Consider the following 15,151-nt stretch of genomic DNA (forward strand, 5'->3'; position numbering starts at 1 on the left):
AATATCACAACACGCAACGAGTAAACCAATCTCCAAACCTCTAAACCCCAAAACCAGGAGATCATTCAGTGTATTCCACTATCATTCTAGTCCTTACTTTTTTGTATGAGGATATTGAAAGGAAGTATGAGGGTAGTATGAGGGTAGTATGAGGGTAGTATGAGGGTAGTATGAGGGTAGTATGAGGGTAGTATGAGGGTAGTATGAGGGTAGTATGAGGGTAGTATGAGGGTAGTATGAGGGTAGTATGAGGGTGGTATGAGGGTAGATAAGTAATCCAGACTTGGAAACATTAATTGAATAATCATTAGATTTATATTTAAAATTGGAATAAGAATTGGATTGATATCGACAAGTGCTACGAGGTAGATATCCAGACTCAGAAACTTCAATAGATAGTTATAGTTATAGTTATAGTTGGAATTAGGATTGGAATCCAAAAGGACTACCCGTATGGATATTCAAATTCTTTGAATTTTTTAGATTTTTCTTTAGAATATATTAGATACATATGAGTTTGGATATTGAAAAGTGCTGGGTCGTTCAGGCGCTTTGGTTATTGCATCATCTGAACTAGTTGTAGAACATTGGGAATTACTGAGACATTTAAGTCACTTGATTATTACGTTGTTAGGTCTGAATTGGAATATTGAAAGTGCTGTAAGGCTAGGTATCCACAGTCACTCGAGCGGTGAAAAAGGGAAGAGTAATACAGCGCAAGTGGTATTTCTAATCAAGGAATTTGTTTACTAAACAGCAAACTCCTGTGAACTATTCCTTCATGGTAGACCCATGTGAATCATCATGTAATCGCATCAAATCGTGTCTGGATAGAACTTCGAAAGGAAAATTACTGAAATTCTTTCCATGTATCAAATTTTCGAAATCATATTACGCAAGTCTGAGAAGGATTAGTAAGAAAAGCTTGAATTCACAATTGAAAACTGACCTTTCAATCAAATGCAAACCAGAAGCAGTCTCAACTACATGGCTAACTTCACCTGGCTTCAAGGCAAAAGCTGCTTCCTCAAACTCTTTCTGCATATCCCCTCTTCCAAAGAAACCAAGATCTCCCATCTTGCGAGCAGAGCTACAATCAGATTCCCTAACGGCGAGATCCCCCAATGATGTAGAACCAGAACGAATATGAGCTTCGTGTTGAAGAATAATACTCATGGCCTCCTCCTTTGTGCGTGTGATTTCAGCCTGAAGCTTTATTAGACAAATACTAATCACACATACGAGATTTAACTGTCGGAAAAGACGAAAACAATGAAACAGTTCTTTAAAAACTAACCTCGCGCCAACTGCTCGGTCGTCTACTACCCTTATGCTTAACCAATAAATGGCTAGCTCTAATCTTTCCATGGTTCTCATCTTGACCATTGGCACTATCCCCAATCTCTGAGACACTGTAGTTCTCAGCCATATATGCCTTCAACTTTTCGGTATCAGTGTTTGCTGGAGGCTCCCAGCTTGATATGGTTTGGGCTTCGTTGAAATAATAAGGGATGTTCTTAGATTTCGATGTGCGAACTTCCCATCCTGCTGGTAGACCTGCGTCTGCCTATGAATTGGGGGTCAGTAAAGCTTAATTGCATTATACGATGGAGTCAAAATGTTCGAAACGAAAGTAAACATTCAATAGAAAGAACAATCCAAAAGGAAAGTAAACATTCAATCAAGGGAAAACTTTACCATTGTGTAACTGTTTCTAGATTTAATGTGCTACAAATCAAATAATTCAAATTTGTGATGAAGATGATGAGTCCTTTGCTATAGATATCTGTGATTGTATTTGTATACTTGATTTTCTTGATTGTATTTTTTTAAGAGGAAGAGGCGCGGAAGATGCATCAAGTATTGACTGGAAGATAATGTATGTCTTGGTCACAGGATGAATCGAATTAAGTTTAGTGGCGGGCGGGGTTTCTTTCTTTAGTAACCTTGGAACCAAACGTTTCCACCAAGTCAACTTTTTTGGAACTTTGGAATTTGATTAACTAGGATCACAAAATAGTTCTAGCCAAATCCACATCGAAATCCACTCGAGCCATAATCCATCATCGACATTTCTCATCAACGCGACGCAGCGAAATTCATTACAATATCAAGGAAGAGATAGATTTATTTCTTTCACGATTGAATTATCGACTTCAGCAACTTGCAGGATTCAAAGACCGAGGTTTGTCAACGGGAATTATTACAATTCATCTATTGCGACAAGATTATCGACATCTTAAACTCTTTCAAAAAGCATCATCATGGCATCTCCATCATCCAGTTCAGGCGATGAGCACAAGAAGAATGAGGAACAAATCACTTTTAGATTTTGTAGTGAATGGTAAGCTTCTATTGCGTCTTCAGCAGATTTTGTCGCATCTGCTAATCACTTTCTAGTTCAAACATGTTATACCCAAAAGAGGACCCCGATACTCACCGTCTACAATTCGCATGCCGTACTTGTCAGTATTCAGAGGAAGCTGTCTCCTCTTGTGTATTCAGAAATATTCTCAATAACGCCGTTGGTGAGACTGCTGGTGTGACTCAGGATGTTGGATCCGATCCCACTGTGGGTTTACCCTTATGTCTTTTGTGCGGCCATGTGGTCATTTGTGAGGGAAGGGCGTCGAGTGCAATGGGTGTAGAAGAGGTTTCACAGTGGAAGGGGGAGGGTTAATGAATAGAGTTGTGCGGAAGTTTTGATGGCTGTTGTGGTCTCTTTGAAAACCTCCGCTGACATGCCAACTTTCTTTTGTTCTAGCTTCCACGATCAAATAAGACTTGTCCTGCTTGCAGGAACGAGGACGCTGTATTTTTCCAATCTCAACAGAGATCTGCGGAAACAGGAATGGTAAGCTAAGCTACAGCATTTATGAGTATTAATAAGCCCTGCTAACGAGAAGTCCTAGAAACTTTTCTACGTGTGCTGTGGGTGCGGTCACATCTTCCAGTAATACCCTGGGGATTTCGGTTTCGAGGAAGGCGTTGTTATCTGGGAGAGCAGGCTTATGGAGTCTGTTGCATGGATTAGGGATACATAAAAAATGTCATGAGTTTTTGGGGCATGTCAATCAATACGGGAGGGAATATATTTTTATTGTCCAATTTCCTTCAAAACGCCGGGTTTGCTATGCTACACTTATTCCTTTTCATACAATGATGTCTATAGATGCATAGGAGCCAGTGATAGAATTTTTGACCACTTCATCTTTCTTAGCTCTGTGCCAACCACACCTACATATTGTTAACAAAGAAAACGCAATTGAGGATAGTCGACGCAACTAACCATTTAATCTCGTCCCAATGGGCTCTCCGGCTTTGTTAATCAAAACACATGCATTATCATCGAATTTGACAACACTTCCGTCTGGTCTCTGTAGTTTCTTAACTGTCCTAACCACAACAGCATGTCTAATATCTCCTCTTCTGACCTTGTTTGCCGCCGATGTGGAAACACTTGCACCGGGGCCGGATTCCGAGAAGTTGCGTTGCTTTTGTACTACGACTATAATGCGATCTCCTGAAAATTGGGGTCAGACTCGAGGATCGATGAGGTCAAGTTAAGAGACTGATCGTGAGGGGTATGATGTTGAGAGGGGCTTCGTAAAGAAAGTTAAGAGGGGTTCGAACCAATCTTCGCATGCCTCTTCATTTTTAAGACCTTGGCGCATTCTACCACTGCGGCACCAGAATTGTCGATGCAATTAAGCATCGTCTATAGTGTGAGAGTTAGCAAAATAGAAGTAATGCGCGGGAAATAGTAAGTGTATTTTATGTATGCGCCAGGGAAGCAATGAGTCCAAAGCAATGAGGGTATTTTGGTATTTTGTACATGCGCAAGACACAGTTGAAGTGATGAGTGAAAGAGAATGGGAGTATTTTATATATACGCAAGAGAACAATCCTTCACACATACCTTTAATTGAATCATCTTGTGGACAATACGATGGGTCGAGGGGTTCACTTCCGTATTGCTAGAGATTCTTCGTCTCTCTCTCTGATATTGTCGCTATCTCTATCGCTTCTATTGTCATCGTCAAATTATTAGGACACTAGTCTATATTTGGCATAGGCGATGTTCACCCACGCCTCAATAATCCAAGGTTTCTATTTCCAGCCTCTTTTAACTATTGTCCCATCCTATCAAGACTGACTGGGTAATAGGGGTGGAAAATTATACTTCATCCTCTATTTGAACGTCATCATGTATCTTACACGAAACAATTATTTCTTTCCTGCTTACTTTCTTTCCTCGTTCTCTTACCGTTTGAAGCCTTTCCGTGTTCTCCAATTTTCAAATCCCTCATAACGTTACTCTTAGGTTCAGCACATAAGTATTTGCTCTCCTTCATTCTACTCGAGCAAGCAAAGTTCGAGGGGGAAAGTCGTCCGCTTAGAAGAAAGTGAATGTATCACAGGTCACAAAACCAGCTCGAATATCTTTGTCGTAGGAGACGAATTACTTGAGTCACTCATTCTGATATTTTGATTTACAAACCGTACATCCATACACTCATTTGGATATTTAACAATCTTCTCGAGTCCCTGTCAGCAATTTCATCTTCGTACAACATTATCCTCCTCTTCTCTCGGCATGAACGTTGGCTTTTTTGTAGGCATACCTTCTGTACACCTTACATCACCTCACACACCACTCCAACCGTCAAAATGCCACCGAAAGCAAATCAATTGAAGAAGGAGCGACTTACCCTGGCTCAATTGTGCTCATACGATGATATATTGACAGATGCGCTTGTTGACCAAGTAAGCTTTCTAAAATAGTTTTTTAATTTATAACTTCTAACAATAGCCGACAGGTTTACTATTGGACCAATATTCGCAAAAATCGCGTCGCATACCATTCCTCTCGTGGAGTTAGAGAGGAAGATGTGACCAAAATACTTCAAAATTCAGTGATCATTGAGAAGAACACCACAAAAGCAGAGTCGCAACTTTTAGCACTTCCAGGTCTTAATAAATTCCAGCAAAGTCTCAAGTCGGAAAAAGAGAAGGAGGATTTTAGACGCCATTTAAAGAAGTACATCAATATTTATCTCCCAGATTGTCCATTCGAGGTTTCGAGCACAAATCGATATACCGTTGTTACACATGAAGCGGCAATTGTTGCACGGAGGGAGATTAGGAAAGGGGAAGTGGTCAAATATCTTTGTGGCATCCAAGTTGTCATGACACCCGAGGAGGAAGCACATATTAATAATAGTCGCAGAGATTTTAGTATTGTCATGTCAAGTCGCAACAAAGCCGCATCACTATTCTTAGGACCAGCTCGATTCGCAAATCACGACTGTGGCGCAAATGCTCGTTTAATGACGACCGGAAGTGCCGGAATGGAGATTATCGCAGTGAGGGATATTGAAATCGGGGAGGAAATCACGGTCACATACGGAGACAGCTATTTTGGCGAGGATAATTGCGAATGCCTATGCAAGACTTGTGAAGACAATCGCGAAAACGGATGGGCCCAGGACACTGATGATAGCAATGAGACAATTCCCAAATTATCGATTGAGCATGAACCGACACCCCTCGACACACCTGGTTATAGCCTTCGACGCAGACGACGACTCCCCTCTTCAGTATCTGGATCACGATCCGAATCGATGACACCTGACGTCAATCTACGACCACAAGTACGGAAACTGCCTCCGAGGTCACGTAGATCAGCTTCTTCGGCTCGCAATGGACGCTCGTTTGCTATGGAGTCACCTTCATCAGAATCGACTCTGCCTGGATCTAATGTAGACGAGGCTAATGATGACAACCTTTTATCACTAGCAAAATCGTTAAAGCGAGTGCCTAGCGGAGATGACTCTGCAGCGGCGACCCCGAAAAGACGGCGGGTATCTCAAAGTATTGAACGTTCACCATTAAGGCTGCTACGTGGGCTGGATGAATGTGAGCTTTTTAGTTCCCCGGGTTCAGATATACTCCAACAAAGCCTTTTAGTTGAATGGGAAGAACCAGTGACACCAGGAGTACCGGAGCCAACGATTGATCGCGGAAGGTCTCGACCATCAAGGTCAAGCACACTTAAGCGAAAGAGAGACTCTGAGGAACCATCAGCTTCACCATCGGAAACGATGAAACGACCAAAGAATCAACTGATTGTGAAGGTGGAAGAATTTACTCCTACCTCGTTCTACGGAAATATTAGCAGTACCGCGTTGCCAAGTTCTGCTTCGGAATCTAGAAGAGCTAGTATTACATCGTCACCTTCGGGCGAGGGAACAGGTGAAACTGATGCAACATCAGTTGACGAAGAAACGATCGTGGTGCGTGATGAGAAACCTGCTTCCGTTGGCCCGAAAGCTAAACGACAAGGTTATGTTAAGCGAGGAAACCATGGAGGTCGAAGAAGAGGACCACTATGGGAAAAGGAGAAGTTGGAGAAGGCCAAACAATCAAATAAGGTGTCTTCGGTGATGCAAAGGGCAGCTAGTGCGCCGCGGGAAGCTGTTCTTGTCAGTCCAAATACCAGCAGACAGCATCCAGCGTTACAGGATGATGCAGACTCATCTGCACTTTCCGACCTTGGCTCCGACATGGAAATTGATGACTCAACCATGACAATCTCGAAGAAACTACCGCAACCTAAAATTCGACGTCGTCGAAGAGGGGTAGTCCCACCACCAACAACAGACTTGGATCATGCGCCAAATGTACGGATTCCTGGCGACTATGTACTTACACATGCACTCCTTGCTGAACCAGCTTCAGCATGGATTAACTGCAAAATCTGTGAAGAACCTTTTGTTCAAAAAGATGCTTACTTTACGAGATCATCTTGTCCGAGATGTGAGAGACATAGTAAGTTATATGGATACATGTGGCCTAAAACAGATAAAGAGGGGAAACATGATGAGGAGGAAAGAGTTCTGGATCATAGGACTGTTCATCGATTTATTAAATCTTCAGAAGAAAAAGACATTAGGAGGAGAATTGGACGTGGAAGTACTGGAAGTCGTGAGGTCACAAAAGAGGCTAGTGCGACTCCGGTGGTATCTGCTAAAGGTGACGGGAATAAGAAACCCAAGGGAGGTTTACTGAAGGTCTATGGGAGGAAAAGTGAAAGAACAAGGAGGGACAGATTCACATTGTAAAATATTTGGATGATGTGGGAAGGATAGAAAGATATGGGTCACATTACGATATGATAGATGATGATGATGGTTGGGAATAGGGATGAGGTCTTCGCTCTTGTATTTGATATTGTTTTGATATTATACATTCGTGGCAGGATGTATGAATGTAACTACTGCGGAAAGGAGTGGTCTGGTCTGGTGTTCGGAAATAGGGAATAGCGTTTTAAGCGATTACTTATTTATTTACTTACGGAATGAAATGAAATGGATTGGATGGGAATGAAATGATGCATGGAATAAATAGTATTGGTACTAGTACTAGTAGTAGTAGTAGTACATGAGAAATGGATGGATGGATGGATGGATGGATGGATGGATGGATGGATGGATGGATGGATATATTATAGACTCAGCTCAGTGTGGTTTGAGGAGAGAATAAGGAGCTGTGTTGTGTTTTGTTGATTAGGCAGAGGGAAATTTAAAAGGAAATGAACTGTGTATTATATACGAGAGTCAGTGTAGAGTGTACTGTGTAGAGTGCAGAGTAGAGAGAAGAGAGAAGAGAGAAGAGAGAAGAGAGAAGAGAGAAGAGAGAAGAGAGAAGAGAGAAGAGAGAAGAGAGAAGAGAGAAGAGAGAAGAGAGAAGAGAGAAGAGAGAAGAGAGAAGAGAGAAGAGAGAAGAGAGAAGAGAGAAGAGAGAAGAGATGATATTTGTGATTAATAATGTTATTTTAGTGGGTTTTTATCATATTATATTGTATTACATTGCATCGCACTATATAAGGGTTAAATGGGTGTATAGATAGTTTTCGATGATGTATTATACGATTATATTGTGTATTATAAGAATCAATCTCAATTAATAAGTATGTGATAAATAAATAATAAACTACTCATTCACATTTAAATTCAAATAATACCGCCCAGTGCAAAAATTTCTGAGTGCTTGATATAAATTTAATAAGATAGGTATCCTATTAAATAGATAGCTATATAGTACAGTACCCATGCATTAACTATCTACCTAGCTAGTTATTATATGACATAATATAACATATTATGATATGATACAATGATACATATGAACATTCTAATAGTAAGTAAGATTACAAGGAGAATGAATATCCACTCCTCCCTTTTCCTAGTTGTTCATATCATATCTCTCTCCACTTTCATCTTCATCTTCCTCTTGCTCTTCCTCTCCATCTTCCTCTTTACCAATAGTATTCCTTCTAGTCTGTGTCTGTTATACCAACTCCTTGTCATATCAAATCCTATCCATTTTGCTACCAATATCGTGACCATTAGAATACCCATTTTTGCTCCACATGCATGCATGCATGTCATGACTTTTGAATTTTTTATCCAGATACATAGTCAGTCGCCTATACATACATACCCATCATGAATTTTCGCAAATAGCTAACTACAAAAAATGCGTCCTGCGAAAATAACCCAATTCAACTCAACTCAACCATTTTAAAGGTTCTTAAATTCCACTTTGACGAGATCTCTTTCGTGAGCTGCCCGGTGTACCATGTGATGGATGCATTTTTTCGTTCTTTTCCCTCTTGAGCTTTTCGTCCAGTACACGTGCTATTGTCTATTAGTATTCGTTCAAAAACACACGAACTCGAACATCATCCCATCCATTTTCCCAATCTTCGTCTAGGACCGATATTAAAAGAAAAGATAGAAAAATAAAATACTCACTCAAAACATCATAACCAAACTGTGGAAACTCCAAACACATCTCCCTAAATTCCGTCTCCGCCTCACTCCTCAAAGTATGACTCCTCGTCGCCCAAAAATTCGCCACCGGCGCCCTAATCGTCTGATCATCCTTTTGCGTATGCGCATACACATATCTCGCATAAGCAATCTCTCCCTTCGCCGTACTATTAATGCAATGAATCTTGCTACTGGCCAAACACTTCAAACTCGGAAGTTGCAGCATTTCCGCCAAGGTATACACGCGCGCATGTTTAAGTAATTGATCACCTGACTCATCAACATCCGGCATAGCAGGATCATGTTCTAAATCTCGCGATCCGGGAATTTTGCGCGGGAAGTAATCGTTGGTGTAGAGGTACTCGAGGAAACAGCCTACGGCATCTAAATCCTCGTCGATTAAATCAATGCGCTTTTCACTAACATCATCGCTGAATTTTCCACATGCTTCTTCGAACCATGGACTCTTGCACAAAAGTGCCTGATGTGCATGTAAAAGAGCTTGTTCATCACCCTGACCAACCAATAACCCAATAATTGGACTCTTCAAATAATCAATATAGGTAACTCGCGCTGGCATATCTTCCATAGCTGTTTCCTGGAGCTCGGGCCCAGAAGCTTCTTCATCTTCTTCGGGCAGATTGGTGTCAATTTCTGTGCCGGCTGACGCGTCGATTTCAATTACGACGGCACCGGGTGCATTTTCACCCATCTCGATATCGCCTGGGTTTTCACCAGATGGATTACCAGAAGCGGCAGCGTAATCCTCTGCAGAAGACATTTTTGGATATTGAAAGTTAGGGGATGGGGATTAAATAGGATGTGTATTTGAAGAAATCACGTCGCGTGTCGAAGTAATTCTAGAATCGAATTGAATTGAATTGATTGCAATTATAATAAATACAAAGTCAATTGATCAAAGAACGAGAAAGATAGATTCAATTCTTTTCAATTCAATTTGTTATTCAACTAACCAAATTAATGAATGTAAGGGAGGATAAGATACGATGAAAGATAGATTGGCACAAGGCTTTGATAATTATCGAAGTAGACGTGTTTGGAGCTTTCGCGATGGAAGAAGCTCCAAACCCCTCATTTTTCAGAGAAGCTCTTCTTTTAGCCTTGCGATTAAGGTACATTATTAACTTTGGACACATTCAAGCTTCTGATTGGTCAGTTAATACTTGACTATCGTTTAAACTTTCAGTCTATCCCAGAAGATCGCGCTCGGTTATTATTGCTGGTTTTTTTTTTTGGATGAATGAAATAGATTAATATATCAAAACGACATCATTCAAATGTAGATGTGATGAAGACCCTTTCCTGCAGTCGATAATCTTTCATTTCAAGTACAAGCTTCAACCTTCCCCATGCGCCGCCGATTTAAAGGCTCAAAAGCCATGCTGGTATCAATCCAAAATACCCATTAAAAGTAAAGAAAAAAAGAAGACAAAGGACAAATATATGTAAGAGTAAGATGTACGTGAATATGCTCGCTCAGAAATCCTTTCTTACCGACCTGTGCAAAAAAGGAAAGAAACTAGTAAATACCCATTGATCTTCTTTCTCGTCCTCATCGTCGTCGACGGCTAAGAGATAGAAGACGCCATATTTCGGAAACCGTTAGATCTAAGAACGAATAACTCTCTTCCTAAATCTATCCCCCGTCGTTGGAATAGGCTTCTCCAATCTCAAACACCAAAATAATAGATCCTCCACCGGTAGCAAGACGAGGAATATTCTATTACACAAATATGCCGCAATGGCCACGAAAAACGCCACGAATGCATCGAGATAATAATGATTTGCCGTCGCCACAATCGTGATTAATATATAAAGCGGATACGAAACTCCTAGGAAAATATAAAACAGCGTCCAGAATTTATTCTTCCTAACTTCGCCAGTTTCTAAGTTTCGACGAAAGACCCCGGAATGGTAGATCATGGTGACGCCGATGCAGAAAGAATACCCGAAATGCATCGAAGGCATGGCAGCGAGTGAGTTAACGTAGTTTCCTTGCATCCAGACGGATTGTGCGTTGTTACGGCCGACGCTGTCGAGGAATCCATATTCAGGAGGAAGAAGACGTGGTGGCATGCATGGGTAGAGGATGAAGATGCAGAAGGCGAAAAGATTGGTAAGGGTCATTGTTCGGCGGACTGTTGCGAAGGTGGTATGCGATGGTGCTACGTAGTACCAAAAAGCGATGAATCTAAATTTCAGTCAGGGATATATTCTTCTCCAAAGCGGATGTAAGTGATGCTTGAAACTTACCCAACAGTACCGGGAATGTGAATCAATGCATAAGAACGATTCAAGATTGTCAAAAGCGTCCCATGACCATTTAAAAACCACTTCTGCACATCCTGTTCTCTCACCGGCCACAAAAAGCTCATCCACGAGAATTCCTCAAATTCCAATATTGCTAACCCATGATCCTGAGCCACGTCCCAAATGCCCATTTCAGAAAACATTGCTTGCGACAGGATCTTCGTACATCGATAAAATGCATATGTAATAATCCAATAGAACATTTCGATCAGAAAAGGGAATTTCTGTAATATCCTACTGTGATAATGATCCTTAAACCTTGAAGTATTCGGCGTTAAAAGATTCGTTCCGCAGCATCTCCTTTTCTTGGGAGGAAATTTCGTCGTCGACAACGAATCCAGATCTGAATCCCGTCGATTCCCAATCATATAATCTCTAGTTAACAAATCATCGGATGAGCGTGCGGAATCCGGTTCCTCTTCCAGTAATCCATATGTATTTCGCTGTCTATCGAATATACTGTATCCATGTCTTCTCGTGAGTATCATAGAACCGAATAAGATGCTAGCAACGATCTGTGAAAGGATTGTTAGTTATCCGACTTCATAATGTGGGCATAAGAAAACTTACAACTGGTTCTGCCCATCCTGGCAGTTTGAATTGTGGTTTACTATTCCATTGCGGTTCGCCATCTGGAAGTGAGGTATTCGCCATGATGGATCGTATGAATCTTGTCCACCCAATCCAACTCTAACACCAGACGTCAAACACGCTGAAAGCCCTCAATTGAAGGAATTCTTTCCTTATAAAGAATCCTCACTAGTATATTGGTATTGTATTGAATTGTATTGTATTGATAGAAAATGAAACCAAAAACCCTTTGTATCGAAAATTTGCCCGTAGTGTTGACCGTAGGGATGACGTATGCTTCTTTTGGTGTACTGTAGGAGATAAAGATGAACCCCTTGGCAAGAACTTAGTTTGAAAACTTTGAAAGAAAAATAATTAATTCTATTGATAAATGAGTATTAAAGTCGTTAAATTAAAGTTATTGTAAAATGCAAATCCATCAGAAGAATCGAAATCGTAGTATCAGTTGAGTAGTGAAATGAATGTGTTCGTTCGTGCTGTGCAGACAACCCGGAAGTTTATATCCAGGGGGGTGACGCGGCTATGTTGTGGTGGAGAAGCCAGAAGCAAGAGCTCTCTTCAAAGATTATCTAAAAGTATAAGTGGAGGAAGTGTCCAGGTTAGAAAAGGAGGAGAAGGAATCACACAGTAGAAAGAAAAAAAGTGATTTGGAGATATTATTTATTCAAACACCCTGGGGCAAGTATTCTGTGGAGTTCATTGATAGACAATAATGCGAATACCGGTAGGGCTACTTTATATGCATTTGATACTAAGTAGCCACTAGCCAGGTACTTAGGACCAATTCTCATGATAAAGACAATAATGGCATTAATGCTAGGATTGATTAGCTTTGATATTTAGCTAGCTAATCATGACCCCAGGATATTTATGTTCTCCTCTTCCCACTCTTTCTTTCATCTACTCAGGCGAGTCCTTAGATCGATCTGATCACTGAAAGGCCAACGTCGCCCATTCACAAACCAGCAGCTGTATGCAAATCGTATTTACCGTATTTTTTCCCTACCAAGCTCAGATATCCATCCTTTACTTGGATCTTGTGCATATTTGCCATAAATAGCTAGCCAAGGGAAGACCAGTTCATTCACATGTTCACCAAGGCTACCAGCTGTCAAGGTCATTCGCAGAAGTGGTGATTAAGTAACGTGGTGCAACCTGTGCTTTACTTTTAAAAACAAGAAGAGTTTAGTTTGAGTTTGTGAATCAAAAAAGGATCATTGATTAAGATTAAAGGAAAATGAAGAGCTTACGACAACTTCATGTCATCTATTTTGTTCCAATAGTCCAAAACACATCAATAGCGGATTCAAACTCGGGTTCGTATTCAGATATTATAAATAGTTCCGTAACAGAACATTTTTTCACTCATGGCATTTCTTCTTCAAGATTAGGTACTCCACCCACTTCATATTTACCCCTTCATCGGTCGTTAAACCCCAGCTCTTGTCTTCCCCGTTTCTCAGTCCCTCATCTCCACTACAAACCTCCAAGCTTCCAACTCGAAACACCAAGCTTCTCTTTTAACATTTTTTTGATATAGAAAGTTGATATATTCATATATTTTCTCCTAGAAGTGCTTCACGCAGGTGGTGTACGATAATCGCAACCTCGAAAAAAAAAAAGCACACGACACTTTTCACGCCCGATAAAAAATGTCTTCTCGTCGTGTTTCACTGAACTTTGCCCGTGTGCCAGCCAAAAATTGCCAAGGAAATCGACTGCATATGTGGTGATGATCAGCAATGAGCAGCTCCACCTAAATCCACTCCCCAATTGATGCATGGATGCGAACGTCCACTGCTTCTGGTAAGGAAAAGTCTGGTCGCTTAATGTTTAACGAAAATTTGAGATTTGGTTACAGATCTATGGACTTGCGGACTCCTTGAGAGAAGTTGTTTTTGAATTGTAGGTGTACCAATTACAAATACTAAAGAAGTACGAGAATTCCTGTAAATAAAGGACTCGTATTATCGCTGTCGCATCCTGTTTTTTATCATCCTACATCCTATGTCGTGTATTATGGATTTGGAGAACACAGAATCTTGTTATCAACCAAAGGCCCATGTATGGAGTATACGCACAACAGATACCAAGATACCAAGACACCAAGTTTCTAGGCAAAATGTCACTGTATCTCATCTCGCTCGTATAACATCTGCATATCTTTATGCATTTGTTACAATTAATTACTTCTTTATCTGTTTTTCTTCTTATCTGTAACCATTCGCAGCAAGGAGGAATGATTAATGTCGTCTCTGCAGACAGGTATGCTCACCAGATGGTGTCCAACCCATGCGGAAAGACGTCACAAAAGGATGAAAAGTAAGCACAGGGTGTAAAGAAAGGCGTAAGCCGGATAAATGGTCCGATAGTTTTTCGGTTCCGAGTCAAGCAATGCTTGCTGGAGCGTTGAGCCTCAAAAAAGAAGCTTTGGTACAACGACGTGGCTGCAACTCCTAGAAGTATCTAGGAATAATTTACAAGACCCAGATTTTGGCACAGCTGTCTGTCCAAGGGGATTTCCAGACACAATTTTTATTGCAAATTTTCAAGAATGAATTCTAATAACACTCAACTCCTTGAGTGATTCGACCCACTTTCAAGTTTCAACTCACACCCTTTCAAACATCAAGCCAGAATTTTATCTCCAAAAAATTAAGTGGCCGTCATACTCCTATTTCCTCGCGAATTCGAGGATGACGAAGTAATTATAGTTCACTTGATCGAAAGCAAATGCAATGCTTCGTACTGTGCTCACCTGTGTGGAGATGTTTCGGGTCAAGGTAATGGGGAGGGCAAGGATGCTGACATTTTATGTGTTGTTTAATGCTCTTCTACTTCTAATCCTACTGCTTGTCAATATAAGTATATCTTCCGCTTGCCCATCGAAACCTCACATACCATTCTAGTTTCATTGAGTATAACGACCTACATCTACATTCTCGCTTCTCGCTCTCTGCCCCTCAAAATAAAGAACATGTTGGGATTTCTTCTCACTCATTGATAAATCGAGCCAGTGAACAAGATATTTACTAGGTTTTCTTTCATTCTTCTTGATGTTTTTGGTCATTAAGAGGATAAAGAGGTGAGGCCTGGGGATCTTAATTCGTTTCTAGAGGTCTTGCTCACATGGCAAGGTATAGGAGAGCCGAGAAGCGAGAGAGATATAAACACGAATACCTAGATTGTAAAATACGCCGAGCAGGAGAATAAGAGATCACTGTCATAGTAGCTTTGTCTTTTGAAACCTAGTTAAGTACAAAGATAGCAAATATATGATTTTAGATACAACATCTCCTTAGACCATCTTCCCTCTATCTACTCTCTACCCATAAAGTCAGCAACAAATCTCCCCTTTCAAAGATCAAATTCATCTACGATCTTTCATTGAC

At 40.7% G+C, this 15,151-nt stretch overlaps 8 protein-coding genes across 8 annotated transcripts; 3 read left to right on the forward strand and 5 right to left on the reverse strand.

Moving 5' to 3' along the window:
• Window positions 1-891: 891 nt before the first annotated feature.
• On the reverse strand, window positions 892-1,701 carry SS1G_08936 (hypothetical protein; the record flags this gene model as incomplete). The annotated part of the gene is made up of 4 exons (XM_001590122.1): window positions 892-901; window positions 950-1,206; window positions 1,298-1,567; window positions 1,699-1,701. The coding sequence occupies 4 exons, from the start codon at window positions 1,699-1,701 to the stop codon at window positions 892-894; spliced, it is 540 nt and encodes a 179-aa protein (XP_001590172.1).
• A 563-nt stretch (window positions 1,702-2,264) lies between these two features.
• Window positions 2,265-2,680, forward strand: SS1G_08937 (hypothetical protein; the record flags this gene model as incomplete). The annotated part of the gene is made up of 2 exons (XM_001590123.1): window positions 2,265-2,344; window positions 2,401-2,680. The coding sequence occupies 2 exons, from the start codon at window positions 2,265-2,267 to the stop codon at window positions 2,678-2,680; spliced, it is 360 nt and encodes a 119-aa protein (XP_001590173.1).
• Window positions 2,681-3,284: 604 nt separating this feature from the next.
• SS1G_08938 (mitochondrial 54S ribosomal protein YmL38/YmL34) lies at window positions 3,285-3,934 on the reverse strand (the record flags this gene model as incomplete). Its single annotated transcript, XM_001590124.1, has 3 exons — window positions 3,285-3,523; window positions 3,634-3,718; window positions 3,920-3,934. The coding sequence occupies 3 exons, from the start codon at window positions 3,932-3,934 to the stop codon at window positions 3,285-3,287; spliced, it is 339 nt and encodes a 112-aa protein (XP_001590174.1).
• A 737-nt stretch (window positions 3,935-4,671) lies between these two features.
• On the forward strand, window positions 4,672-7,827 carry SS1G_08939 (hypothetical protein; the record flags this gene model as incomplete). The annotated part of the gene is made up of 5 exons (XM_001590125.1): window positions 4,672-4,767; window positions 4,821-5,919; window positions 6,088-7,120; window positions 7,205-7,306; window positions 7,629-7,827. The coding sequence occupies 5 exons, from the start codon at window positions 4,672-4,674 to the stop codon at window positions 7,825-7,827; spliced, it is 2,529 nt and encodes an 842-aa protein (XP_001590175.1).
• A 768-nt stretch (window positions 7,828-8,595) lies between these two features.
• Window positions 8,596-9,618, reverse strand: SS1G_08940 (hypothetical protein; the record flags this gene model as incomplete). Its single annotated transcript, XM_001590126.1, has 2 exons — window positions 8,596-8,702; window positions 8,820-9,618. The coding sequence occupies 2 exons, from the start codon at window positions 9,616-9,618 to the stop codon at window positions 8,596-8,598; spliced, it is 906 nt and encodes a 301-aa protein (XP_001590176.1).
• Window positions 9,619-10,466: 848 nt separating this feature from the next.
• Window positions 10,467-11,822, reverse strand: SS1G_08941 (hypothetical protein; the record flags this gene model as incomplete). The annotated part of the gene is made up of 3 exons (XM_001590127.1): window positions 10,467-11,049; window positions 11,112-11,683; window positions 11,739-11,822. The coding sequence occupies 3 exons, from the start codon at window positions 11,820-11,822 to the stop codon at window positions 10,467-10,469; spliced, it is 1,239 nt and encodes a 412-aa protein (XP_001590177.1).
• A 2,059-nt stretch (window positions 11,823-13,881) lies between these two features.
• Window positions 13,882-14,219, forward strand: SS1G_08942 (predicted protein; the record flags this gene model as incomplete). The annotated part of the gene is made up of 3 exons (XM_001590128.1): window positions 13,882-13,905; window positions 13,990-14,081; window positions 14,132-14,219. 3 exons carry the CDS (start codon window positions 13,882-13,884, stop codon window positions 14,217-14,219), a joined length of 204 nt encoding a protein of 67 aa, XP_001590178.1.
• A 451-nt stretch (window positions 14,220-14,670) lies between these two features.
• On the reverse strand, window positions 14,671-14,829 carry SS1G_08943 (predicted protein; the record flags this gene model as incomplete). Its single annotated transcript, XM_001590129.1, has 1 exon — window positions 14,671-14,829. One exon carries the CDS (start codon window positions 14,827-14,829, stop codon window positions 14,671-14,673), a length of 159 nt encoding a protein of 52 aa, XP_001590179.1.
• Between the last annotated feature and the right edge of the window lie 322 nt (window positions 14,830-15,151).

Source organism: Sclerotinia sclerotiorum, genomic scaffold (assembly GCF_000146945.2).
Source record: "Sclerotinia sclerotiorum 1980 UF-70 scaffold_12 genomic scaffold, whole genome shotgun sequence".
NCBI classification, from domain to species: Eukaryota; Fungi; Ascomycota; class Leotiomycetes; order Helotiales; family Sclerotiniaceae; genus Sclerotinia; species Sclerotinia sclerotiorum.